This window comes from Capra hircus, chromosome 10, assembly GCF_001704415.2.
Source record: "Capra hircus breed San Clemente chromosome 10, ASM170441v1, whole genome shotgun sequence".
Taxonomy (NCBI): domain Eukaryota; kingdom Metazoa; phylum Chordata; class Mammalia; order Artiodactyla; family Bovidae; genus Capra; species Capra hircus.
Window position 1 is genome coordinate 80,680,716 of NC_030817.1, and position 25,409 is coordinate 80,706,124.

The 25,409-nt window shown below is 50.6% G+C and overlaps 3 protein-coding genes across 11 annotated transcripts; 1 reads left to right on the forward strand and 2 right to left on the reverse strand.

Moving 5' to 3' along the window:
- CBLN3 (cerebellin 3 precursor) lies at window positions 988–10,432 on the reverse strand. 5 transcript variants are annotated; one of them, XM_013966815.2, is made up of 5 exons: window positions 9,352–10,432; window positions 8,951–9,070; window positions 8,528–8,641; window positions 2,666–2,827; window positions 988–1,316 (listed from the first exon to the last, which is right to left on the reverse strand). In XM_013966815.2, the coding sequence occupies exons 1-4, from the start codon at window positions 9,649–9,651 to the stop codon at window positions 2,705–2,707; spliced, it is 657 nt and encodes a 218-aa protein (XP_013822269.1). In that variant the 5' UTR covers window positions 9,652–10,432; the 3' UTR covers window positions 988–1,316; window positions 2,666–2,704. The 5 variants fall into 5 exon arrangements, with proteins under 5 accessions (XP_013822269.1, XP_017910144.1, XP_013822272.1 ...); XM_018054655.1 differs by having other exon boundaries at window positions 2,666–2,847; XM_013966818.2 differs by lacking the exon at window positions 2,666–2,827.
- KHNYN (KH and NYN domain containing) lies at window positions 3,043–20,691 on the forward strand. 3 transcript variants are annotated; one of them, XM_018054649.1, is made up of 8 exons: window positions 3,043–3,799; window positions 11,444–11,664; window positions 12,488–13,608; window positions 13,765–13,895; window positions 13,980–14,076; window positions 17,045–17,152; window positions 17,359–17,460; window positions 17,919–20,691. In XM_018054649.1, the coding sequence occupies exons 1-8, from the start codon at window positions 3,691–3,693 to the stop codon at window positions 18,169–18,171; spliced, it is 2,142 nt and encodes a 713-aa protein (XP_017910138.1). In that variant the 5' UTR covers window positions 3,043–3,690; the 3' UTR covers window positions 18,172–20,691. The 3 variants fall into 3 exon arrangements, with proteins under 3 accessions (XP_017910138.1, XP_017910140.1, XP_017910139.1); XM_018054651.1 differs by lacking the exon at window positions 3,043–3,799 and adding an exon at window positions 10,548–10,806; XM_018054650.1 differs by lacking the exon at window positions 3,043–3,799 and adding an exon at window positions 10,956–11,354.
- On the reverse strand, window positions 20,707–24,052 carry SDR39U1 (short chain dehydrogenase/reductase family 39U member 1). Of its 3 annotated transcripts, XM_005685200.3 has the most exons (6): window positions 23,958–24,052; window positions 23,524–23,630; window positions 23,352–23,434; window positions 22,836–22,957; window positions 21,710–21,853; window positions 20,707–21,440 (listed from the first exon to the last, which is right to left on the reverse strand). In XM_005685200.3, the coding sequence occupies exons 1-6, from the start codon at window positions 23,971–23,973 to the stop codon at window positions 21,028–21,030; spliced, it is 885 nt and encodes a 294-aa protein (XP_005685257.3). In that variant the 5' UTR covers window positions 23,974–24,052; the 3' UTR covers window positions 20,707–21,027. The 3 variants fall into 3 exon arrangements, with proteins under 3 accessions (XP_005685257.3, XP_017910142.1, XP_017910143.1); XM_018054653.1 differs by lacking the exons at window positions 23,352–23,434; window positions 23,524–23,630; window positions 23,958–24,052 and adding exons at window positions 23,043–23,127; window positions 23,265–23,343; XM_018054654.1 differs by lacking the exons at window positions 22,836–22,957; window positions 23,524–23,630; window positions 23,958–24,052 and having other exon boundaries at window positions 23,352–23,433.

Genomic DNA, 25,409 nt, shown 5'->3' on the forward strand with positions numbered 1-25,409 from the left:
AGGAGGTAATAAGGTTTAGATAAAGTAATGAGAGTGGAGCCCCCAAGATGAGATTAGTGTCTTTGTAAGAAGAGAGAGAAATTGGAGCTCTTCTCTCCACCACTTGAGGATACAATGAGCAGATGGTCATCTGCAATTGAGGAAGTGGGCTCTTATTAGACACCTGATTTGCCAGCCCCTTGATCTTGAACATCCAGCTTCCAGAGCTGTGAAAACTGAATTTCTGTTGTTTTTGTTATAGCAGCCACAACAGACAAAGGCAATCACACAGCTCATGTCTCTTCTTCCTGTCCTAGAACGCTGGCTGTTATTGCCCCTCAGGCTCAGAGACCTTCCTAACCCTGGCCAAGCTTCCGCACGTCAGGTGTCTGCTTCTTGCTGCTCTTCTCACTTGTCCGCTCAGCACTGGTTGGGGGATGGAGGGGCCGGAAGGAGCCCTCCCTCCTGAGAGCTCCCCGGCTCACGTGGGCACGGTCGCTTAGTGTTTATAAAGCATCCATTGTGTGCCAGGCCCTGCCTAGTGCGGAGTGGGTGGAGGCAACGGGAGTGGCATGGTCTCTGCCCCACTGCCAGGTGAGGGAGGCATTTCAACAAGCAAATACAATGCAGAGTGGTAAGGGAAGGGGCACGGCGTAGGAGCCCACAGCACAGGAGCACATGATCCAGAGAGGTCTGTCTTCCCTGACCCCCTTCACTGAAAATAATGCATGTGCTCTTAGGACAGGCCAGTAAGTGAAAGGTTCATAACCCCTCAGAGGAAGTTGATCCGGGAGGGGCTTGGCAAAATCACTACTTTCTACTCAAGAGAACTGCAGGCAATACTCCTATTTTACACACATTGGCTTATGAGCCTCCTGTTGGTGAGATTTCTCTTCTTCGCTGTTGAACAATTTACAAGAATCTGATTTGAGATTCCCCCTATTTTTAGAGGGGCAAATAAAGAAGATGGTTCCACAGTTGAGCACCGTGGGCGCTGCAAACCACTAGTCACTGCTTCTCTCCTTTATTCCATCACAGTCTCCTTTTCTCATTTTGGGCACTGGCAGCTGAGTTTCCCAAGTCTCAACCAGAGAAATCACAAAGTCATCAGACAGTCCCAGACATAAACAAAATACAGAGAACATTCTATACTGTATCTCATTCTCACATTAAAAAGTACTTAAATTACTAGCATATCATTGTAAATCAACTAAACTCCAATAAATTTTTTTTTAAGTACTATCTGGTGAGACGGGCACCCCCTAAGCCTTGCTATTCCGTGTTTTCCTAGGGACTCTTTATGATATCCTTGTGTTTCTGGGTAGACGTGAACACATCTGAAAGAAAGAAGCATTATAACAGGTAAATGGCTATGATAAAACAACACAAAAATCCTACGCACTTTAAAAAGATTGTCCAAGAATACTTGGGACATGCATCAGTTTTGACTTGTTTCTTAGTTCCTATGGTAACAGTAACTTACACATATTAGATGCTTGGTCTGTGCTTTCCAATCCTGTGGGATAGATACAATGTTTCTTCTATTTTGTAGAGGAAGATAAAAGGCAAGGGGAGGTTGAATAATTTGCTGAAGGTCATGTGCAGCTACTGAGAGGCTCCAGTGCTCACCACTTCACCACCGTATTTACTGTTTCTCACACAAGTATATTCACTTTGTTGCTAGAGTTACTTTCTCCCCACTAATCTATGGCCTCTCCATCTTTTGTTAATGTAGTCTATTAATATACATTAGTATAATGTATATTAAGATTTCTCCATCTCGGTTTGATTTCTCCATTTCAGTCTGGTCCAGATTAAGACAATTTATAAACTAAAACAGAGTTGGTCTACTTCAGTTGGGTCCAAGAACAATTCTCTTGGCCCTGATCAATGTTGACTTGAATGTCATGCCCTTGCTTTCTGAGCTATAATGAGAAAAAAGCTATTTCGAGTTGCTGTTTAGGCATTTTACAGTATAATGACCCAGAGTTTGGACATTTGGATAAGGACTTGAATTTAGGATTCCTGCCCCAAATTACCACTTGCTTTTCCTGGGGCACCTTTGAAAACGACCATTTAGAGTTGAACCTGTATAAAGTTAGTGACCTGCACCCCAATCACCTTATCCGTAATACGCTCTTGCTAGCCTGTTCACATGTGAACTGGGTCAGAGCACTGCCCTTCTCCTCGCTCACTGCCTCCCTTTCCCTGCTCCTGGTTTCTGGGATCTCTAAGTAATAAGTCTTTCAATTTTACTTCCTTTGTGGATTGTACTGTACCTTCAATCAAAACGACTGCAGGTCTTTACTTCCCCAGCTGGGCAACCGAGGGAGTCACTTGCTGATCCCATGTGGTGGGTTGTGCCTCCTCACTTAGCAGGTCATAATCTGTATATTCTTAATTTAATACGCCAGCTACATGTCCCCCAACACATAAGGGGTGCCATTTTCCCTCAGCTAATAAATGGTGCTATTTTGTAAGTTTCTACACTCCTGTAAATGGCGAAAAATGAATCAAAGGAGATTGCAGTATCTGGATTGCAAAGGACCTAAAAAAATCTCATTAAGGAATATGGATTTAATCCTAGACCCTCTCCCTTCCCCCACAATCCCCTAAAGGGCTTTAAGGCAGTGAAGCTCTTTTAACTAGATCACTATGGCAACCCCAGTGTGAAGAACAGACTCACCAAAGGCCAAGGGGCCAGTTAGGATGCTTTCATAGAACTCTATCTGCGATGTCGGTCGGTAGTTTGAGCCAGGATGGGTGGGAAACAATGGATGGAACTGATGGATGTGAGTGACTGGATGGGGGTCGTGGGAGAGGGAGGCAGGATTGTGGCTGGTGTTTCCTTGGGGCAACAGAGATGGTCTATTTTTAGACACAGAGAATAAAGCAGGAAACAGATTTAGGGATGAAAGCCTAATTTTAGCAGGTTTACTTTGAGGTGGGATAGGCAACGTGGCAATCCACTCCAGTACTATTGCCTGGAAAATCCCATAGACAGAGGAGCCTGGTAGGCTACAGTCCGTGGGGTCGCAAAGAGTCGGACACGACTGAGTGACTTCACTTCACTTCAGGCAACGTACAAGCCTGAGATTTAGGAGGGAGGTTATGGACAGAGATTAAAGAACATGGAAGTTGTCAGCACACGGACAGAGACGCGTGCTTTTAAGAGTGCGTCAGGACAAAAGGAATTCTAAGATAGAACCTGACATTTAGGGAAACTGACATTTAGGAGATGGGCCGGGGTACAGGAGCCTGAAAAAGGCCTCAGCAGAGAGTTGCAGGGAGAGCCCAGAGCGTGTACAGTCAGGGAAGTGGGGGCAGGGAGTGTGTCTAGAAGGAGCAGGTGGCCAACAGGGTCAAATGTTAGGGAGAGCCTGAGCGACAGAGGACCAGACGATAGTGACATTAGTGACGCGCGAGTCCTGCGTGACCAGCTGAGGGCAGTTCAGATAGAGCAGCAGAGGCCACAGTTGACTTAAGGCGTGAGCAACCTGGGCGCATAGATATCTGGCTGTAAAGGGGAGGAGAGGTGACGCTCACTAGCATATAAAGCTGAGGGTAACGACATGTCTACCACTGTTTCCACATCCATCTCTTTCTGTTTTAGATTTAAGAGACTTGAGTCTATTTAACAGCTAAACAGAAGGAGGGAGTGGGGAGGGAGACATCGAACCTACAGGAGGGAGGAGAGGAAAAGAAAAGGCTATGTTTGCAGGAAACGGAATCCACGACAGGTGGATGAAGATAGCTGCCTCGACAGAGAGAAGGATACAACTTCTACTGAGCCAGATAGGAAGGAGAGATGAGGAGGACGGTGAGTTTCCGGATATGCTGGTGGAAGGGTCTCTCCTGGGGTTTCTGCTTTCTCACTGAAGCAGAGTGAAGAGTCTGCTGCGGGTGGTGGGGGCAGAGTTGGAGGAGTAAGAGGTTTAAGGAGAGAACAGAAGTCTTCAGCTGGATTCTGGGGAGGATGAGAAAAGAAGCTGGCAAAGAAAACCACAGAACTGCTGGGAGAACAGAGGACCAGGGGCAGCTAGAGACCGTGGATTTAGCAGCACAGCATATCCTTCAGCAGGACTTTTCTTTGTAGCAATCAGCTGCCAGGGCGTGGGTGTAGGGAAGGTGGACAGTTGGATTCTATTCTTAGGTTCCTTAAAGTCCTAGGAGATTTTTGTGTCTGGAGAGGAACACTAGCCACCATCTGTGCTTTATTTGTTGTCTAATTTATTTACTTCACAAACCACTTATGCAAAAATCATCTATATATTTAAACACTATTTATATAACCAAGTCAAAATCTACACATTTTGCAAATCAAATTATCTAAACATTGATCGCAAATTTAAATTTAAATCTTCCTACACATTTCAGTAGAATCATCATTATAATATGTCAGCTTCTCTACATGTTTCAGTACAACGTTTCGGTAAAGCACACGTATCTTATAAGGATTATAAACTTTTTTACACTTACACTCATTATAAAAATGGGTTTGTAAACCCAAGAGAAGGACATTATCTCAGTTCAGACCAATTATTGAATTTAGATATCCGAGGTTAAAGCGTCTGCCTCCAACACGGGAGACCCGGGTTCGATCCCTGGGTCGGGAAGATCCCCTGGAGAAGGAAATGGTAACCCACTCCAGTATTCTTTCCTGGAGAATCCCATGGACGGAGAAGCCTGGTAGGCTACAGTCCACGGGGTCGCAAAGAGTCGGACACGACTGAGCGACTTCACTCACTCACTCACTCAGAAGAATATTATCTCAGTGAGATGATGTTTTGAATTGTTAATCAAATTATTATTATCATTAATTATGAATTCTTGGTTGGGACCTGGGAACTACTTGACCTTCTAAGATGATGAAAATATGAGCCAGTGTTTATGTTATATGATGTTTTGAATTGTTAATCAAATTATTAATTATTATCATTAATTATGAATTCTTGGTTGGGACCTGGGAACTGCTTGACCTTCTAAGATGATGAAAATATGAGCCAGTGTTTACGTTATACATCACTGGAAATTTTCAAGTCCACACTTTTCCCACGAATTAGTGTGTTATAACTGGATACTTTCTCTTTAATTATTTCATCTTTAAGTTTAATGATTATAACATGCAGATGTCCCAAAGATGTCCATACCCAAACCTCCTGTGTTTAATGGTAAAGGGACATTTTCTATGTAATTAAAGTTACAGGTCTTAAAATAGAGAGATTTCCTGGATTATCTGTGTGGGCCCAATCTAATCATATGAGCCATTAAAATTAGAGAATTTTTAAAGTCAGAGACATAACCTAAGGGTAGGTCAGAGAAGTACTGTGAGAAGTACTTGGCCTGACCTTGTTGGCCCAAAGATTATGGGTAGGAAACTCAATCCTGCAACTATGAGGAACTGAATTCTAAATGAGCTTGGGAATGGATTCTTTCAGTTCAATGAAGATGACAGCCCTGCCTACATGACCTAATGAAACCCCGAGCAGAGAATCCAGTCATGCTTTGCTGGACTTCTGACCTAGAGACACTGTGAGATAATAAATCAGTCAAAGTTGTGTTAAGAAATGAACTTTGTGGTAGTTGTTAGAGGGCAATAGAAAACTAACACAATAACTTTACTGACATCATTTACAAATTTAGCTCATTTACATTTTTACAAACTCCCCCAATATGGTTGTTTTCCCCAATATCCAATTGCTCCTTCTTTCTTATATAACTCCTGACATTTAGCTGGACATGGCTGCCTGGAATAAGGACTTATTTTCTAGCCTTTCCACCCCTACCCAATGTGGACACATATGACAAAATTATAGCCAATGAGATGCAATCAGAATTGTTGGACTTCCCTGGTGGCTCAGATAGTAAAGCGTCTGTCTACGATGTGGGAGACTGGGGTTCGATCCCTGGGTTGGGAAGATCCCCTGGAGAAGGAAATGGCAATCCACTCCAGTACTATTGCCTGGAAAATCCCATGGACAGAGGAGCCTGGTAGGCTACAGTTCATGGGGTCACAAAGAGTCAGACACGACTGAGCGACTTCATGTTCACGTTCACCTCTCAGAAAGCTTCTTTTAAAGGAAATGGGTGTGTCCTTCCTTCCTCCTTCCTGGGGACTGTAAGGCTGATGTAATGGCTGGAGCTCAAGGGGCCATCTTGGGTCAGAAGGTGATATGCTAAAGGTGGTAGAACAGCAGACAGGAAAGTGGGCTGTGATGCTCATAAAACTGCCATCCACTCCTGGGCTCTTTATTTGCAGATTCTTCTATGTGAGACAGAAATAATCTACCATTTCGTTTAAGCCAGTATTATTTTGGGTTTTAGTGTTACTGTAATCTGATTATAATTAGTAGGGGAGTATAGAGGCTTTCTTTCCCAAGAAATGAAGGATCATGTTTGAGCAGTGAGCAATTATCTTTTGGATGTTTGACTAATTCATCACCATGTAACACACTGCTGGAATTTCTTCCTTCCTAGTTGTAATATATGGCCAGATGGTGCCAATCAGTGTCTTTCATTTTTGGTACAGTTCCAATTTTTTTCTGGAATTACTCAGAGCTCTCTTGATCCACCCATCCCTACTTTTGCAGATAAGAAAAATAAATGTACCTTATGAATAAATATAATATCTGCTATATTTATACTCTTCTACTTATCAAAATTAACTAAAAATATCCTATTATGGTCATACTTCTTCACTCAGTATATTAACTACATTTTTGCACATTGTATAGTTGCTTTTTTCTTTTTGAAAATCACAACAGAGTTGTAGATTTTAAAAATTCACCTTGTTCCAATTAACTATATTATTTTCCTTTTGATTATCAAATTGTCACACATGCCACAAAGGTCAATTTGTAGAAGCCTATTAAAATTTGCTCCTTTGCCTTCATAGATCTACCCCATACATAAAAAAAAAAAAAAGATCTTTGCTTTTTGTCTTCACCAATATGTCTGAGGCCTAGAGTCATTCATGGCATGGAAATATTCTCTGAGGGAGCCTGAATCCCTTTAAAGGTGAATAATATTTGAGGCAAAGATCCAGGTGCTAAGAATGCACATCAGAGTTTTCCCTGATGTTTTATGCTACTTTAGTGATAAAGTTTGAAAAAGTAATTTCTTTTGAAAACCACAAATTCACATTGGTATTTCCTATTTAACTCAAGCACTACCAAATCCTTTTTTATTTGACTCTAACATACAATTTTACATTTATTGTCTCTACAACATAGCTCCTTGTATCCTGTAATCCATGAACCTAGCTGTAACACCATCTTCTCTCTTTAGTGATCCTATAGCATCTCACTGACCATCATTCTCTAATTACTTTACTGACAGAATCATCCATGCTGGGCCAATGGGACAGAGAGGTGAGACAAAGTTTATAATACTGGCAGGAGAGTGGTTGAAGGGATGCACCATGGAATCCAAGCTAACAGGAAGTCTGAGAAGGAGGATAAGATGCCATAAATCAGGAGAAAAAAGAGAGGTTATGAGATGTGTGAAATAGGTACAGTGAAGGTCAATGAGAGAGCTGGGAGGAAGGAAGTGGTGGTCAGAGCATGAACTGATTGAACTTCAGACTATAAAGGTGGAGCAGTTCTAGGAGGCAGCCACAGTCACTGATGTGTTCTATGCCTGCAGACCTACCATGGCCTGCATGTGACCTACCTCTATCTCTAGCTGTCAAAAGAAGCTCTGTATACCTGCTCTCAGCCAAAGCAAACATACACACACCATGTCTTGGGTGGAGAGATGAGGGCCAGAGTCCATCTGGGATCTGCCACAAATAGATGCCTGGGTTCACCTTCTGCTGGCTGCCCCAGTGTACACAAAAGTGAGTACTGTGTTCAGGCTGGGTGCATGCCCCCTTCCTGTTGCACCAGTCACGGGCTCTCGGCTGCTCTGCTGCCCTCCCTACACTTCTGCTAGTGGCTGAGCCTTCCTCCTGCCCTGGCCCACACAGTGCTGGCTCAGCTTTTGACTGCAATGGCTGAGATCTGTGATGCTGGCACTCCTCACAGGAAGGAGCCTGCTGGGTATGCTGAGGCTGGTCCATCTGGTCCCATGCAGGGGCCTGTCAGGCTCACCTGAACCACCTGTTCCCAAATAGCACCAAGCAGGAAGCAGCGTTGGGGGGGGTGGGGGACAGAAAGAGCAGAGTCTGCAAAGTAGCACAGGTCTCCCTACCTGCCAAACCCTGCCCTGATCCGAGGACTACAGGCAGGAGATGCAGTGGGAGGCTGGGGGGGCAATTGTGGGGGTGGAGTAAGAAGGGCAGGTCCTGAGACACCAGAGCTCTACTCTTCACCTTGGATGTCTGGCACAGGGTCCCATGCAAGCAAGTAGAATAAAAATGCAGCCAGAGGGCATCTCTCTCCTGCCTTAAAGACAATACTTCTGGGGCAGAGGGCAGAGGGCAAAGGTCAGGGGCTAGATTTCCATCCTTGAAAGGCGTGAGTCCTCAGAGTGGGAAAATGAGGAAGCCAGAGAAGCTTGAATATTTCCAACCACCCAGCAGGTTCCCTCGACGCAGACGCAGAGATACCCGGTCTCCAGGGTCCAGGGGCAGTAGCACAGAGCTGGTGGCTGCCTCCCGGGTCACATCTGGATCGTTGGCAAAGGCCGAGACGACAGGCCATGTGTTCAGCATCAGGCTCACCTGGGGAGGGGAATCCACTTAGCGCCTCTCCTTGGCCCTTGTCCCAGGAACCCCACTTCCCTCCTTTTCTCCACCCCCAGAGAGACACTCTGGAAGCTGGGGCTCAGTGCGCCCTCCTGGATGACTGATAGGTGGCCAACATTGGACTCTGTGCCTCCTTCCCAATCTCTGCTAAGCAGGCCCTCCCCCCTCTTGCTTCTGGCCCTCCAGGATATAGGTTAATGGAGGTCTGACTGGGGGTCCCCTGCGCTCCCCTCCTCCCTCCCCCTCCTGAGCCAGGAATGGGACAGGGCCTAGGGTTCAGGTCACCTGGACAGTTTGGCGGTTGTACACCTTCACCACATGGAACCGGAAGCTGTAGACACCCCGTACAGGGGCCACGAAGGAGCCAGAGGTGCGGTCAAAGCCACCTCCCTCGTTCACCAGGACCTGTGGGAAGCAGACCTTGCTGAGTGGGGCTCAGGGATGCTTGGGGCTCTGAGAAGCCACGGCACTGGGGGAAGGGGCAGTGAGTAAGGAAAGGAAGGGGTGGCAAGTAGACTAAACAGGAAGAATGGACAGATTTAAAAGAAATGACGAGAAAGGGAAGGAAGGTATGGTGGGAGTGAAGGGAAAGGAGACGGGCAGTGGGCCCCACAGCAGAGCCATTTCCTTAGCAGCAGAGTGGGCTTGGACAGTGATTCCAGGCCTTTGCAGGGTAGGGGGATTACCTGGTCGAAGTAGATGGCTCCACTTGTGCCATTGCCGATCTCCCCTGCTGGCTCGTGGTGGTGGCTGCGGACTGCAGCAAATGCCACTCTTCCAGGGGGCGCCTCTCCCAGGGCTGCTCCCCCTGGCCCTCCTGCAGCAGCTCTGCCGGGCTCACAGACCACCAGGCACTCACCTTCCAGGAGGACTGGCTCTGACCCCTCCTGGGCCCACCCGGCCCTCAGGGCCAGAAGTGTGAGGGCCAAAGGCAACCCCAGGCTGAGTGAGGGACCAGGCGGCCAGTGTCGCTTTGTTCCCAGCATGGCTGAGTGGCTCTGTGACCCACGAACCTTCTCTTTCTGTTGCTCGGTTCTTCCCGCCTCTCCCCCAGGCTCTCCCCACCCCTCAACCTGCTTCTCAGCTCTCTCTCTGGGACTCCTGGTCACCTGGTCTCGGCGTCTCTCTCTCCATCCCTCTCCATGCCCCACGACTCTGTCCTGCCTCTCACTCCTGCTGTCACTGCAGTTCCCGCCTCCTTGGCAGGGCACAAAATGACAGCAGTTGGGCTTTAGGAGGGAGAGGAGAAATGAGACAGCCAGACAGGAGGGCTACAACCAGAACCCCAGGGCAGCCCCGCCGGAGAGCACTGAAGGCTGGAACTGGGACCACTGGGTGTCTGAGTGAGACTGAGTGCACGTACGCGTGTGTGAGTGTGAGCAGATGTGTGACAGCCCCTTCCTCTTCACTCCTACCCTCTTCAAAAATCCTTCACAAGTCAGCAGCCCTCTTAGCAGTATCTTTTCCACTGTTGGAAGAAAGGGAATGTTCTGAATGTTCTTGTGTTATCCCCACAATTGTTTTGGTGGAAAGTGCTTGGGTCAAGGGTGTCACTATCCTGTGACCCTGGGCCAGTCTTTTTCTTTTCTTGGTCTTCTATGTCATCATCCGAAGGGACTGGATTAGTCCCTTTAAGGCCCTCTTCACCTCCATCTCTCCCTGAAGTGGTTCCTCATTCCTGAGAAACAACTGCGCCGAGCGCCCGAAAACTCCGAGGAGCGAGGAGACCTGACCCGGCGGGCTCGGAGCCAGAGCGGGCGAGTGGGCGGGGCGGGGGCGGGCCGGCCGGGGGCGGGGCCGGGGGCGGGGCCCCGCTGGGGCCAGGGCCGGGGCCGCGGCCGGGGCTCGGGCCGGGGGCGGGGAGCAGCTGGCGGCTGGCGGGGGCGGGGGCGCGCTTCGGGGCTCGGTGCTGGCCCAGCCCCGGGAGGGGCCCAGCTGACTCCGCCCCCGGCCAGGAAGTGACTCAAAAAACTGTTTGTGATGTGGGGAAGAGAGGTCCCCGTTGGGTGAGGAATCGGAAAGGCCCGCCCCGACTCGGGCCCCCCGCCCTTCTTCCCTGGGCCGGGGGCGCGGGCGAAGCTGGGGCCGGCGGGCACCGAGCGGCGCCGGCGGGACCGAGGCCGCAGCGGGCGGCGAGGCGGGTAGGCGCGCTCTCCCCCGCGCCCGGGCGGCGGGAGCCAGAGGGCGCAGCGCCGAGCGCAGGCGGGGGGCGGCAGCCGCCAGCGGCTGTGGGCGGGGCCCGGCTCGGCCCCTCGGCCCAGCGTGGGGCGCGTGGCGCGACCGAGGGGGGCAGCAGGGGGAGGGGAGGGGTGGGAGTGGCCAGAACCTTGGAAATGGCCGACGAGGGTCCCCAGAGGAGAACCCAGTTCAAGCCCCGGTGAGGATTCATCTCTAAGAGGCCGTCTTGGACCCGGAGGTTGCAGAGACCCGGAGGAGAGGGACTCTTTGTCGTCACCTGTCCACTGCTGGCCTCCAGACCCAGCTGGATCCTCCTCCCCGTTCCTGCTCAGGGCTGTGGTCGTCATTTTCCCAAGGCCACACGGCCATCCCAGATAGACAGCCTTGTTTATCCGTGACTTCGTCTCCGGGGAGAAGCCCCCCGTGTCCAGATAATCTGACATTCCCTCCCTATTCCAACTGGACTGAAGTGGTGGTTACCTCCTGGGTTGTTTACAGGTTTGATAACTAGGTACGACCTGTTGCTAGCTGGTTAGGCCAGGAGACCAAGATTTGCGCTGAGGGGACATCAAGGCTCTGAGCTGCTTTCCCTTTTCCCAGGGTCGGGCGGCCAAGCAGCCATGCCTACCTGGGGGGCCGGCTCCCTGTCCCCTGACCGCTTTGCGGTGTCTGCGGAGGCCGAGGACAAGGTGCGGGAGCAGCTGCCCCGCGTGGAGCGCATCTTCAGGGTGGGGATGAGCGTCCTTCCGAAGGACTGTCCTGAGAACCCTCACATCTGGCTGCAGCTGGAGGGCCCCAAAGAGAACGCCAGCAGAGCCAAGGTGAATGCTTCTCCTTGACCCTTCCGGGGAAACGATGACTCCCTCCCCCGAGGAGGCAGGAGAGAGGAGGGGCTGGGGAGGATCTTCACTTCTTGCTTGTCTCACTGGCCCTGAGCTTTGACGAACTTGCACATTCTCTGTCCAGAGTTTTGGTTTCATTTCTGCTGTAATGACCCAGGTTCTGCCAGGGTTTGGAAAGAAGTGATTCAGGTCAAATCAGTTTGTACTCTTGGGGAGGATAGAGATAATCTGGTTGGGCAAGCAGGCCCCACCAAGGAATTCACTGTGTGGTGGAAGCCCACATTGCTTCCTCTAGAGTTAGTCAGGGCTTCCAGTAAGGCACCACCACTGAATACTATCCTTGTAGTCCTAGTTTCAGTTTCCTTATCTTTAAAGTATGAATAATAACAGTATCCACCTCACTGAATTTACTGTGAACGAGATAAAGCACGTAAGGCATAATGCGTGAGCTCTGTGAAAGTTAGTGTTGATGATCCTTACGATGGAAATATGCAACATACGTACACACACATAAATGTTTAGAAGAGACAGCCTTTTAACCAATTACTTATAGCAATATCTTAAGTTGAGTCGAGTTCTAAATGGAAATTCAGCCACAGGTTGTCAACTGAAAAGGGAAAGAAGTGAGTTTCTCCATCCTCTTTTAATCCCCACCTTTTTCAGGATCTGTAGGGCTCCATTTCTCTGCCCAGGCATCCTGGAGCTCAGGAGACAGCAGTGGGCCGGAAGAGGCTATGGGACCACTTAAGATTCCAGCAATCTCCTTTTTCTTCCTACCTGCCTTCCCTCCCTTTTCCCCCAGGAGTATCTGAAGGGTCTCTGTAGCCCGGAGCTACAGAATGAAATCCACTACCCACCCAAACTGCACTGCATCTTTCTGGGAGCCCAGGGCTTCTTCCTTGATTGCCTGACTTGGAGCACATCTGCCCACTTGGTGCCTGGAGTGCCCGGCTCGCTGATGGTCAGTGGCCTGACTGAGGCCTTCGTCATGGTCCAGAGTCGAGTGGAGGAGCTGGTGGAGCGGCTGAGCTGGGACTTTCGTCTGGGGCCATCCCCTGGAGCCTCTCAGTGTGCTGGAGTGCTGAGAGAGTTCTCTGCCCTGCTGCAGGCCCGGGGGGATGCCCACACAGAGGCCCTGCTGCAGCTGCCCCAGGCCATCCAGGAGGAGCTGCTGAGCCTGGTGCAGGAGGCATCCCGGGGGCAGGGGCCCCAAGCATTCCTGTCCTGGGGGTGGGGGGGCCCAGGTCCGCTGGGCGCTCAGCAGCAGGGAGTCAGGACTCCCCTGGGTGACAGTGGAGTGTCTCTGGACACAGGACCTACAGGGTGGCAAGAGTCAACGGGAGAGAGACATGCCGTGGAGAAGGAGGGGACAAAGCAGAGTGGTGCCAGGGAGATGGATTTGGGGTGGAAGGAATGGCCCGGGGAAGAGGCCTGGGAGAGACAAGTGGCCTTCAGGCCACAGTCGGGAGGAGGAGAGGCCGGGCAGGCAGGGCCTCCAAAAGGGAAGGCCCTGGGGAAGGAGGGAGTGCCCCAGGAAAGAGGAAGGCTCGGGGTCCAGGGCCAGCCTCCTGGTACCCAGGGCCCCTATCAGAGGGCATCTCAGCTCCGGGGAGCCTCCCTCCTCCAGCGGCTCCATAATGGGGAAGCCTCACCTCCAAGAGTGCCCAGCCCCCCACCCGCGCCTGAACCCCCGTGGCACTGCGGAGACCGAGGGGACAGGGGAGAGCGAGCAGACAAGCAGCTGGTTGTGGCTCGAGGCCGGGGGTCTCCATGGAAACGAGGCACCCGGGGGGGCAACTTGGTGACTGGCACACAGCGTTTCCAGGAGGCTCTCCAAGACCCTTTCACCCTGTGCCTCGCTAATGTGCCGGGCAAGCCAGACCTCCGCCATATCGTCATCGATGGCAGCAACGTGGCCATGGTGTGAGTACCTGGTGGGGCTGAGGGTCCCAGGGAGGGGATGAGGTCGAGGTGGGCAGTTGTGTTCACCCTGGGGACGTGTGCCAAGCGGAGGGCAATGCAGCCAGGTTGCCAGGCCTCCACTCGAGGGCCCTGAGTGCTGACCCCTTCCCACTGCAGGCACGGCCTCCAGCACTACTTCTCCAGTCGGGGCATCGCCATTGCCGTGCAGTACTTCTGGGACCGAGGCCACCGCGACATAACTGTCTTTGTGCCTCAGTGGCGTTTCAGTAAGGACTCCAAGGTCAGAGGTGAGTTGGGCCTGGTCTCGTGTCTGGGGATGGGCCCCGAGTTCACCTTGGGGATAACCCCATTGTGCGTCTCTGTTTCTCTAGAGGGTCACTTCCTGCACAAGCTGTATTCCCTCAGCCTGCTCTCCCTCACACCCTCCCGGGTCTTAGATGGCAAGAGGATCTCCTCCTACGATGACAGGTACTTGCTTCTCTCTTGTCCACAGACTTGACATTCAGGGAGCCTGGTGGGAGACTGAGGGGGAGACAGAAGCTCTGGCCCCTTCACACTAAGGCTTGAGTCGTGGGAAAAGGGCCGCTTCTTCGTGTGCCCCTATGTCTGGGGAGGTGAAGCTGCCCTGCAGACAGGATGAGATGGAGGGTGAACAACTCTGTTTCATCCTTCACTTTTTTACTGATCACACTAAAGGATGCTTCGTATTTATATTAATAGTGCCTTACCATCTAGAAAACACTGTTTTAATGGAAACATGGGAAAGCTGGTGGTACGAATAGCTAGCTGACAAATGCCTCTTACAACCTAGATGTCCAAACACATAGAGAAATTCTCCAACCTTCTGGGAAAACCAGAGTAAATGATCCAAATAATGATAAATAAAGCATGGATTCCATGCATAATACGGCTGTACAAAACATGGTATTTAAAAAAAAATAAGTGAAAGATCAATGGTCTTAGAATTTGAAGGTCTGAATTTGAGCCTCAAGTTGCATAGTTATTGTAGATTCTCTTAGTGGATTAACCTCTTTGTCTTAAGTTCCTCTTCCATTCATTCATCCTCCTTGTGAATGTCAAAAGAAGCTAAGGTATGTGCTTGCCTCACTCAAGGTGCTCTGCTGGAAGACAGTGATATTCTTTAGTTTTTCAGGGACTCAATCAAGTGTGGCAGGGCGTCTTATCTCCATTGTACAGAAATGGAGACAGACAGAGGGTCGGAGTAGTTAGTTCTCTTGGCAAAGGCTATGACGTGGCAAAGGAAAAACGAGAACTTAAAGCTGCTAGATGGTTTAATTGAATAACACAAGACACATTTCCTCCCTGGTGTACAGAGTGTGGGAGACAGGTGGATCTTATTATTATTATTTTTCAATAGGCTTTTTTCCCTCCCTTTGGCTGCATTGGATCTTTGTTGTGTCAGGTGGGGTCTTAGTTCCCCCAACCAGGGACTGAACCCTCATTCCCTGCATTAGATGGTGTATTCTTAACCACCGGACCGCCAGGGACATCCCATGGGTGGATTTTAAAAGCTAACTAACCCATTTGAAAAAATTACCGTGATAAGTTCTTTATTCTCCAGGATTCTGAATTTTAAATTAAAAAAGAGTTCCCAAGCTGTACTGATTATATATTTTGTTTTTTCAAATACTTAGCTTTTACTCCCTAACAGGTAAATGGTATTCTACAAAAAAGACAATTCATGTTCTCCCAATGCAGTTCTGTTTTAGGCCTAGATTTCACAGGTTATCCGAAATACAGAACCTTCTTTACATGCCATATTGACACAATTAAAACTGAAGGTTGTCACTTGTAATAAATTTTGAAGGCACGTGTCTGCACAGTTGTGTAGGTCCTGACAGGCAGAGGCACAATATAAATTTTGTATTTTGCCTAGTTACAGTGGCATGTAGCACAGACCTACTGAATACTGGGGAACAACATACGATCTCATGTGGTAATAGTACAGTTATCCTTAATTTGAAAATACCTTTTGTGTATTATATGGTACCCTATATATTTATAATGTCATCTCTTTGTTTCCCAGATAGAAGCTCAGAAGCAGACATCTGTCATACTGAATGCTGGTTAATGGTCCCCTATATACCACACTAGGGCTTCCCTGGTGGTCAGACAGTAAAGAACCGCCTGAAGTGCAGGAGACCCGAGTTCCATTCCTGGGTCAGGAAGATCCCCTGGAGAAGAGAATGGCTACCCACTCTAGTATTCTTGATGGGAGAATCCCATTGACAGAGGAGTGTGGCGGGCTACAGTCCATGGGGTCACAAAGAGTTGGACACGACTAAACGACCAAGGCTATACCACACTGTTTTTCAGATACTGACTGCCTGTGGGGTCCTAGGTGTCTGGGCTGCCGAAGGAGGCAGGAATCAGGGAAGACTGCATTCATGACTTCAAAAAGCCCAAAGAAACTATAAATCAAACACTACAGAACTGAGAGGAAAGGGATCTCCCTTCTGGCTGGGGTCTTGTGGGAAAGGAAGGATTTGAGAGTTTTTGTTGATTGACAAGGATATCGGATGCACTGGATCTCTTGGTTTCTAAACCTGTTAAAGACTTATCTCATGAGTTCTACCCCACTCCTGTGGAATCAGAATTATTAAAATGGGGCCCAGGCATCTTTTTTTTTTTGATGTTCCCCTTGTGATCCTCTCATCAGTGAGGTCTGGTTTCCTTCCAGATGGAGGGAATAAAGGGAACAGTTTGAGAAACATGAAAGTCGGACAGTGCAGGGCATGTTTGAAGAACAAGGTGAAATCTGATCATTGGTTTTTGGCAGGAGCTATGAGTGCATTAGGGAGGATGGGGAGAGATAAGGCAGTAAGAGTGGCTTGGAGCTAGTTGCTAGGCCTTAGCTGCCAAGCCTGGGATGTGGAAACATCTGGTAGATAAAGGGCAAGTTTGGAAGACTTGTGTAGGGGAAGAGCATGTTCTGTCAGGGGAGGAGAGGCTGGAGGGTGGTAAATGGCTGGGGGCAGGAGACCCCCTTATCAGGAGGCTATGCAGTGGTACCTCAGTTGCATTGTCCAAGTAGTGCAGGTGGTAATGGCAGGACTGGAAATGAAGGAAGCGGAGTGGAAGGCCTCAGGGGAGGCGCACGAGGGATCTGTCACTGATTCAAGGGGCAGCGGGGAAGAAGCCAGAGCCAGAGCCAGGTCTTTCTGTCTCATTCTGACAAGACACAAAGTGTTGTGGAGGGTTGTGACTGGAGGGGTTGCTTTTGGGAGACCATGAAAGGGTTCATCTTTGTTTCCTTTCTAACCCATGGCGCCTGTATCCAGTCAGTCATCTGGTGGCTGGTTCAAGGTGAGGGGCCAGATCTCCATCACTGGGAGTGCGTCACGGGAGTCGATAACGCGCTCTGGGGTTGGGACCTTGGAGAATCCCAATATGGCTGCTGTGGTTTTCGAGACAGGTTCATGGTGAAGCTGGCTGAAGAGACCGACGGGATCATTGTCTCCAACGACCAGTTCCGGGACCTGGCAGAGGAGTCTGAGAAGTGGATGGCAATCATCAGAGAGCGGTGAGGGAGCCCTCCCCTGAGAACAGGGCACAGACTCAGACTTTTCTCTAAGGCCAGCTCTGCCCTGCCACCGGGTGAGGACTCTGGGAAGGGGCTGACACTGCTTTGAAGGATGGTAGCCGGCAGCTTCTGACGGTGTTGGTCTTCGCTGTCTGGGCGGTTGGCAAGGGGCCCCCTGTGACCACACATTCTCTGTGCCCATCCAGCCTGCTGCCTTTCACCTTTGTGGGAAACCTCTTCATGGTGCCGGATGACCCCCTGGGGCGAAATGGCCCCACCCTGGATGAGTTCCTGAAGAAACCTGTCAGGTACTGCCCTGCATGCTCCTAGGCAGCCCTGCTCTTGCTCTGCAGGGGCCCAGCAGGCCTGGGGAGTCGGGTGAAAAATGACTCAATCCAGGCCAGCTTTATCCTATAGTAGTTCAGGTTGCCTGGGCTTTGGCCCAAGAAATCCTGACGCAGACCCTTCTGGCTGGGAAGGAAGCTCCTGCTTCCTGTTTCCCCTCATCAGTGTGTTGGACGGAGTTATTTACGGAGTTATTCGGTAAATGGTTGCTTTTACTCCTAGCTGGTTGCGTCGAGTACGCCCTCTGCTGGACAGAAAGTAACTATTAGACTAAAGCTAGATTCGCCATCCGGTTCCAAAGGAACCAGCCATCTTCCCTTCAGAAGTGGGTTGATACTGCCACTCGGTGGTCAGTTTCTAGAACTTCAGGCTCACTCTAGGATGTTTACCAGCTCCTTCTGTTCTCTCTGCTTCTTCCTAGGGCACCGGGGTCTTCTAAGCCTCAGCATTCTGCCAGGGGCGTCACAGAGCACAGTAATCAGCAGCCGGGGAGAAAAGAAGAGGAAAAAGGCAATGGTGGCATTCGGAAGACGCGGGAGACAGAGCGGCTTCGGCGCCAACTGCTGGAGGTGTTTTGGGGCCAGGATCACAAGGTGGACTTCATCCTGCAGCGTGAGCCGTACTGCCGGGACATCAACCAGCTCTCTGAGGCCCTGCTTAGTCTCAACTTTTGAGCCTCACCTGGCTGAGTGGCTGCCCCCCCGCTCAGCTCCAGTCTCACCCAGTTCAGCTCATCCTGTGAGGTTCCCTCTGCTGCTCACACCCCGCCCCAGTCTCCCCCTGAGTTGGTGCTTTGTGTCAGGGAAGTTCTGAGGAAGAGCATTCGTATGTGAGGAATGCTCTGGTGTGGAGCACTTTGGGGACAGGTCCATGACGTGACCTGATCTCATCTTGAGTCAGGACCTCGACCAGCTCTCAGGAGGTTCTTCTCAGCCTTAACTTCTCAACCTTGCCTTACGCAGGGTTTCTGTAGGGAGTGGGGGCTGCTGCAAGGGGTGGGTTCTGGAGATTGGGACTGCCTCCTCCATGCCGAACTGGGGGTGGAGGCTAGGGTAGGTGGGAGGGGAATGGAGAACAGGTGGCCGGGAAGCTAAGCCTTTCCTCCTTGTGGCTGCTGCTCTGAAGGCCAGAGGACAGGGATGCTTCCCAGGCCTGGCTGGGCTCCTGGGCACACCAAAGGGAATGCTGGCCCCTGGAAAGGCTAGTGTTCTGGGGTCTGGGTCACAGTGGGGCAGCAGCGAGCTGGTGGAGAAGGCAGAGGGAGGCTTGGCTTCTGGTCTCAGCTGTGCCTGCCTGTCACCTTGACCGATCTTGGTCTTTACTTCTGCCTACAAGATGGGGGTAAAAATGCGTTGGGAGGAGAGATGAGAACGTGGAGGAAAACCCTTTGGACGAAAGGTACTTGGACCAAGTCTCAGGTGTGTCTGTCTGTGGTTGCACAGGCTTCTTAACCAGAACCTCACTTTCAGAGAGCTGAGGGTCCTCTGTCCCCAGGGCCTGTGCCCTGGATTTTAACACTGCACCCTCAGTATAATGTGCCCTGTAATGGCTGCGTCCCTTTTGGGCAACCCTCCCCCCCAATCCACATTTACAGAACAGGTGATTAGGGTGACTGCATTACCAGTAAACTCTCAGGGTTTGTTCCTCTCAACGGCAGCTCTCCTGTTGCATCCAGGTGTTTGTTTACAGATGAACGAATGTGTCGGATAGTCCCAGTCTCTGGTTAACGCACTTGCTCGAGCGCTGAGCAGTCACCAAACCGATGAAGCCATGTTCTGTGAGGACAGCGATCGTGTGACCCGACCCCAGCATTTTCTCTACCGGACAGATATGTCGCATAAAGTGAATCCCACTTCTGCTCTGTGTGTGCGTGTGTGCAGATGGGAAGGGTCTACAGAGGTGGCACCTAGAGGAACTAATCTGGAAAATGACAATAGAAGGACCAGAGTCGGACCAACTGCTGTCACCTCAGGACTTTCTTTGTCCACTTTGGTTCCTACATGTCATTGTCCTGTATCTGCTTGAAGTCCTCCGGTGCCAGGGACTCTACGACCTCCGAGGCAGCACATTCATCCATAGACAGTACCAGTCAGTCCTTCCTTCAGTGCAGCCCTAAACATGCTTCTGTTACTTCTACCTTTGAGGCCAGTCGTTCCCTCAGGAACAGTACAGAGCCAGGCGACTTCCCAGAGTCCAAGACCGGATAAAGAAGTAGGACAGGTGCCTCTGGGTTCAGAGCTGTCTGAGCCCTGCAGCAAGTCCCTGGACAAGGCCCTCTTTTTAGGCTCTGACTTCTGCTGCCTGAGTGATACAGGGAGTTGAAATCACCTGAGATCCTCATACCAGCAACTAGCATGTGGAGGTGAACGATGGAGGCGGCCCTTGGGTCCCAGTGTTGCCACCCTTCCCCATGGCTGAGGCGCACACTAAGCAGGGCTGGGGGCAGTGGTATTGGGGAGAGCCTAGCTGGGGCGGTGACAGTGATTCAGAGACAACCCACAGTCCCCTCAGAAGAAAAGAAACTGGTTAGCATGGTCTGAATTGGGAGCTAGGGGAATTACTTCTAGTTAAACTGTGGCAGAAGTCAGGGTTGATAGAGGGAGATGGTCCTCGATGAATACTTGGGACTTTTTTCCCCCGAAATGTTCAAGTTTGTAGTTTTTGATAGGTTCCTTGTACCTTTCACTTTCAGTGCTGGTGGATGTGCAGTGGGCTTGAGGTAACATCTGCCCTTTTGTGCTAGGGACTCTGGTTGACTGAAGCAGCCTGAGATGAGAGGCAGGTCCTTAGCTACCGACAGTCCTAAGCTTTGCACAGCTTTGTTCCTGCTGCAGCTTGATGAACAGGCCAGTGTGTGATTGTTTATCAGTTCACTGCTGTCCAGTGACAGGCCAGAGGCTGTCCTAGACTCTGGCCTTGTTTCTTCCTCTGCTGGTACCCTAATAGCATTGTGTGAACAAGTTAAGTATGCAGGGTGACCACACCGCCCACTGGAAATGGATCACTTTTCCTCTTGTCTTCTCGCCTCTACCTGTGTTATAACCTTGTGCCGCAAATCTGTTGCCAGCTCTTTCAGCAGTCAAGGGACCAAGAAGGGAGATGCTGCCCATTACCATTTTCAAAGCTCCACATAAAGGGAAGGGTCATCTCGGAGGACATTCCTTGAAATAAATTTCAGGAGAATCTAGAACAAAGAGATGAGCTGAAGCTAGTCAATTAATTTGTCTTTATTGCCTAAACTGCAAAACATTCTCTGAATAACAAGAAGGAGAAATGGGGCAGGAACAGGACACACAAGGAGACCAAACAGATATTTATCTATGAGGAGTTGAAGGTCCCAACCTGATGCAACTGTAACCCTGAAATAGCGGAAATCTCTATAAGATGGGGCAATGGGACAGTGAGCAAGAAAGAGGGCTTAAGGACCAGATGGTTTTCAGTCTCTAGAGGAGAACCCGAGCTTATGCGGTCTCTCACCAGCAAGCCCCTGCTGAGGAACAGGCCTCAGGCCCTGCCTTGAGCTTCCCCGTTTAGGCTATGACTTCCTTCAAGGCAGCCCCCAGCTCTGGGAAAGAATACTGGTAGCCAACAGCCAGTGTCCGCCGTGGAACCACCTTCTGGCCCTCCAGCAGCATGACGGCACGTTCTTGTCCAAAGACAGCTTGTACCACGGCACTGGGGAGAGGGATGAAGGCTGGGCGGCCCAAGGCTGTGCCCAAGGCCCGGGCAAACTCAGCATTGGTAGTGGAGGAGGCAGGAGCCACTCCGTTCAGGATCCCCTGCACATGGCTTGTTTCAAGGGCATGAGCCAGGATTCCCGCAAGGTCTCTGATGTGAATCCAGGGGAAGAACTGGTGACCTGAGCCAATGGGGCCCCCCAGGCCCAGGCGGAAAGGCAACAGCATATGACCAATGGCACCGCCTCCACGACCCAGCACAACCCCTAGAGCAGGCAAGAAGGATGGTATAGGGAGGCCCCTCGACCTCCAGGCACCCCCACTGTTCCTCTCCGTTTTCCCTTCATCACTCTTTACTTATACTGACTCTGTGGCAGGTGAGGGCTGTGGCACTCTTTGGGCTGTCCTGTCCTCCCACCTGCAGGTCAGCCAGAAGTGGTGGCATCTCCTGTGAGCTCAGCTTCCCTTATCCCCACCCTCTCGTGGCCCAGAGAAGATACCAACCCTGTCTGATACCCAGACCCCTTGTTCTCACCGGAGCGCACCACCACTTGGCGTGTAGAATCTCCAGGAAGCCTGGCTGCAGCTTCCCATTTGGTTACGAGGTTGGAAAAAAAGTCGAAATCCCCTCCTGGGCTGTCCTCGTCGTACTCCGCAGTCAGGCTGGGCTGGTAGTAAGCTGCCGGAGGAATAGCACTGGTTTGCCCTGGGTGTCCTTTGTCTCATCTGGCCTGTTGCAGTCAAGGCTCCCCTTACCTCACCCTCCTTGGTACCTTGGGAATCTCTCCATGGGTAGTCAGAGCCATGGATATTTTCCCCTACAACTTCTCCCTGAGCTGACCTGTTCCTGCCTTGGAGTCATTCTTATCTTTCATTAGAGGGCTAAGCTGAGACTGCTAGTGTGCAGAAGCTAAGAACAGACTTTGGTGCCAGGCTGCCTGAGTTTTAATCTCAGCTCCAAAATTATTTATTTTGTCACTTCAGGCAAATTACATAACCTCTCTGTGCACAACTTTTACATCTTTAAGAATAATACCCATCACATAGGTTTCTTGTGAGGATTATATGGAATATGTGCAAAGCACTTAGAACAGTGACTAGTGTATATGTACGTGTAGTGTACATAGTGTGTATGTGTGTGTATGTGTAGGTATGTATATCTACACTGGTGGCTCAGTGGTAAACAATCTGTCTGTAATGCAAGAGACGTGGGTTCAACCCCTGGATCGGGAAGATGCCCTGGAGAAGGGACTGGCCACTCCAGTATTCTTGCCTGGAGAATCCCACAGATAGAGGAACCTGGCAGGCTACGGTCTGTGGGGTTACAAAGAGTGGGACACAACTAAGCGACTAAACGTGTGTGTCTGTGTGTGTGTATAAAATTTGGTCCCAAAGGCAAAATACAAAAACTGACAATTCTGTTCCTAAAGCTCTGTGCTATGAGAAATAAGGGGCACTGGGAGCAGTGCCACTCCTCTCACTTTCTCTGAGGTCCCCATTTCTCAGTGAAAGTGCACAAAGTCAGGAGAAATATGCGTGGAATGAGGCCCTAGGTAGTTCCTGTGCCTGGAAAAGGCCAGCACTCTGGAGCCTGAGCTACCCCTCACTGTACTCCCTCCTTTCCCTGTCTAGTCTAAAGGCTGGTGACGTGGGGGGCATACCTACACCTGTGACTAAGACCCAGGCCTGGGGGGGTTGTGGGGCCTTGGCTATGGCTCTAGCCAGCGTCTGGGTGGTCTCCAGGCGGCTGCTGAGAACTTCTTTTTGAAAGGCTGCATTCCACCTGCAGGAGAAACATGCGTGCATGCATGCTCAGTCATAGGAGAAACACAGGGGGGAATAAAATACCACTAAATACATGCACATACCCTTCCTTCCCTCTTTCCCTGGAGCCCATCTATATCCACGCCTAGTAAAGCCCTCATCGCGGCTTAGAGAAACGGTCCACCTCTCCTGTAGCGGGAAAAGGCACAGGTACTTGGAGGCATCCTGAATGGGGAGTAAGGTCCACTGACTGGGAAGAAGGGCAAGTGAGTGTGGAGGAGAGGGTGAGGGAACGAGTAGTTCGGAATATGGGTTGAGTTCTCCACCTGCCAGCCCCAATCTCCACAGCTCACAGGTTCCCATCAGAATCGACCCTCTGCTCTGAAGAATGTCGGCTTCAGGGCCCGGCTGACCTGCGGAGAGGGTTGAGGATGTTCTCTCCCGCCAGGTTGACTGCAGCATCGCAGCGGGGCAACCCCGACGTCGTGAGATCATCCTGTGGGAGAAAGCACACAGGGGCCTCGAGGCCTCGCTCAGCGCTACCCAACTAACTCTTCTTGCCAAGCCTCCAGAATATGGACATACCCACGTGATCCGATCTGGCCCTGGCTTTCGGGAGATCAACGTCACTTCGTGGCCCCTGGCCTTCAGCAGCTGGGTTAGGGCTGTCCCAATGAAGCCCGTCCCGCCACCTGATCAGAAAATACGAGGTGTTTATCCGCCCGGGGGTGGGGGGGTGGGGGGCTTCCGTCCTCGCATGTGGCCCCCTTCTCTGGTGCCCTTCCATCTGACTTCAGCCTTCTCCCCTCCTTTTTGCCCCCTCCCCGCGATGCGTGCACGGTGAAACACAGGGTTTAGGGAGATTCGGCCCCTAGCGCTTGGAGGCAAAGGCCAGGTATCCTGTGCACGAGACGGTACCCTTTCTCAGAAACAGTCTCCTAAGCCCTCAATTTCTGGCTGTATCTTCTTTTTATAAACCTGCTCCCTCCCGCCCCCACCCCTTTCCGGCCCTCCCTCACCCACAAGAACTCTCATCCCGACCACGACCTAACGCGCCTGCGCAAGGTTTAGAGCGTGCCTTTTCTGGGACGCCGCTATAGCCTTTTGCGCATGCGTTTTTCCGGGACGCTCGCTCCCCCTGTGGGGCGGGCCGGATTGAGGCTGGGCGTGGCCCTGCCTGGCGACCCGGAAGAATTCGTAGAGAAGGCGGTATTTTTCATTGCAAGGCGTGGCTGGGACCAGAGTAGGAGGCGGGGCCGGGGAGTAGACTGAGAGGATAAGGCAAAGAGGAGAGGAGGCGGAGGAGGGGAGATTTTAGCGTAGAAAAAAACCTTTGACCTAAAGCCCGAAGCTACTCAAATCGCCGAATTCTGGATGTCTATTCAGTTAGATGGATCAGTAGTCCAAGAGAATCTGTCCAGCGGTACAATGGATTTCTTTCTACCCAGCCTATTATTTTACCTTTTCTTCTGCCTGTTCCAGCTCCTTGCTGTGGGCATTTAAATGTCCTCAAGTTCTCTTCTACTTAAAATAATCCTTCTCCAGCACTGTTCTTCCTCTGCTAATGTCTTTATAATCAGACTTCTTTAAAGAGTGGGGTCCGTTTTCTACTTCTACTTCGCAGCCTCTCTCGCCAAGATCACCAATTTCCAATGTGTCACCAAAACTAACGCCTAATTTTCGTTTTTCTTGACCTCTGCATCGCTGGACACTTGTTGACTCGTCCCTCCCTTTAGAAATGCTTGTTTCTCAGCCTCAACAAAAGTCTCACTCTCGTTTGGGTCTTTTGCTTATCTTTATTCAGTCTCTGTTGCTTGCCCTACCTCCAGGTCTTAAAATGTTGATATTCCTCGAAGCTGGGTCCTAGGATCTTCATCTCTTCCCATTTTGCACTTTCTCCCAGGTGTGTATCTCGGGGAACTCAGTTGCCAATTTTTAAAAATAAGACTTCCCAAATCACCTGCGACCCATAGGAGAGCCTGAGAGCTCCTGAATTGTATAAAAACTTCCCATTAGATATCTCTTCTTGGATATCTAAAACTCTGTTGACTTTCAGTTCAGTTCAGTTCACTCCCTCAATTCAATTCAGTCGCTCAGCCGTGTCCAACTCTTTGCGACCCCATGAACTGCAGCACACCAGGCCTCCCTGTCCACTACCAACTCCCGGAGTCCACCTAAACCGATGTCCATTGAGTTGGTGATGCCATCCAACCATCTCATCCTCTGTCGTCCCCTTCTCCTCCTGCCCAAAATCTTTCCCAGCATCAGGGTCTTTTCCAGTGAGTCAGTTCTTCGCATCAGGTGGCCAAAGTATTGGAGTTTCAGCTTCAACATCAGTCCTTCCAATGAACACCCAGGACTGATCTCCTTTAGGATGGACTGGTTGGATTTCCTTGCAGTCCAAGGGACTCTCAAGTCTTCTCCAACACCACAATTCAAAAGCATCAATTCTTCGGCGCTCAGCTGTCTTT

Excerpts from the sequence above, each read along its gene's own strand:
- KHNYN (XM_018054649.1), top strand. The coding sequence starts at position 3,691 with ATGTTTGCAGGAAACGGAATCCACGACAGGTGGATGAAGATAGCTGCC. Across the intron at positions 17,153-17,358 it reads ATGGCAATCATCAGAGAGCG|CCTGCTGCCTTTCACCTTTG; the intron begins GTGAGGGAGCCC and ends GTGCCCATCCAG. Across the intron at positions 17,461-17,918 it reads TTCCTGAAGAAACCTGTCAG|GGCACCGGGGTCTTCTAAGC; the intron begins GTACTGCCCTGC and ends GCTTCTTCCTAG.
- CBLN3 (XM_018054655.1), bottom strand. The coding sequence starts at position 9,651 with ATGCTGGGAACAAAGCGACACTGGCCGCCTGGTCCCTCACTCAGCCTG. Across the intron at positions 8,642-8,950 it reads ACAACCGCCAAACTGTCCAG|GTGAGCCTGATGCTGAACAC; the intron begins GTGACCTGAACC and ends TCCCCTCCCCAG. Across the intron at positions 2,848-8,527 it reads CCCTGGACCCTGGAGACCGG|ACCATCTCTGTTGCCCCAAG; the intron begins GTATCTCTGCGT and ends GTCTAAAAATAG.
- SDR39U1 (XM_005685200.3), bottom strand. Across the intron at positions 21,854-22,835 it reads GGTCTTAGTCACAGGTGTAG|CTTACTACCAGCCCAGCCTG; the intron begins GTATGCCCCCCA and ends TTCCTCCGGCAG. Across the intron at positions 21,441-21,709 it reads CCAAGTGGTGGTGCGCTCCG|GGGTTGTGCTGGGTCGTGGA; the intron begins GTGAGAACAAGG and ends TGCCTGCTCTAG.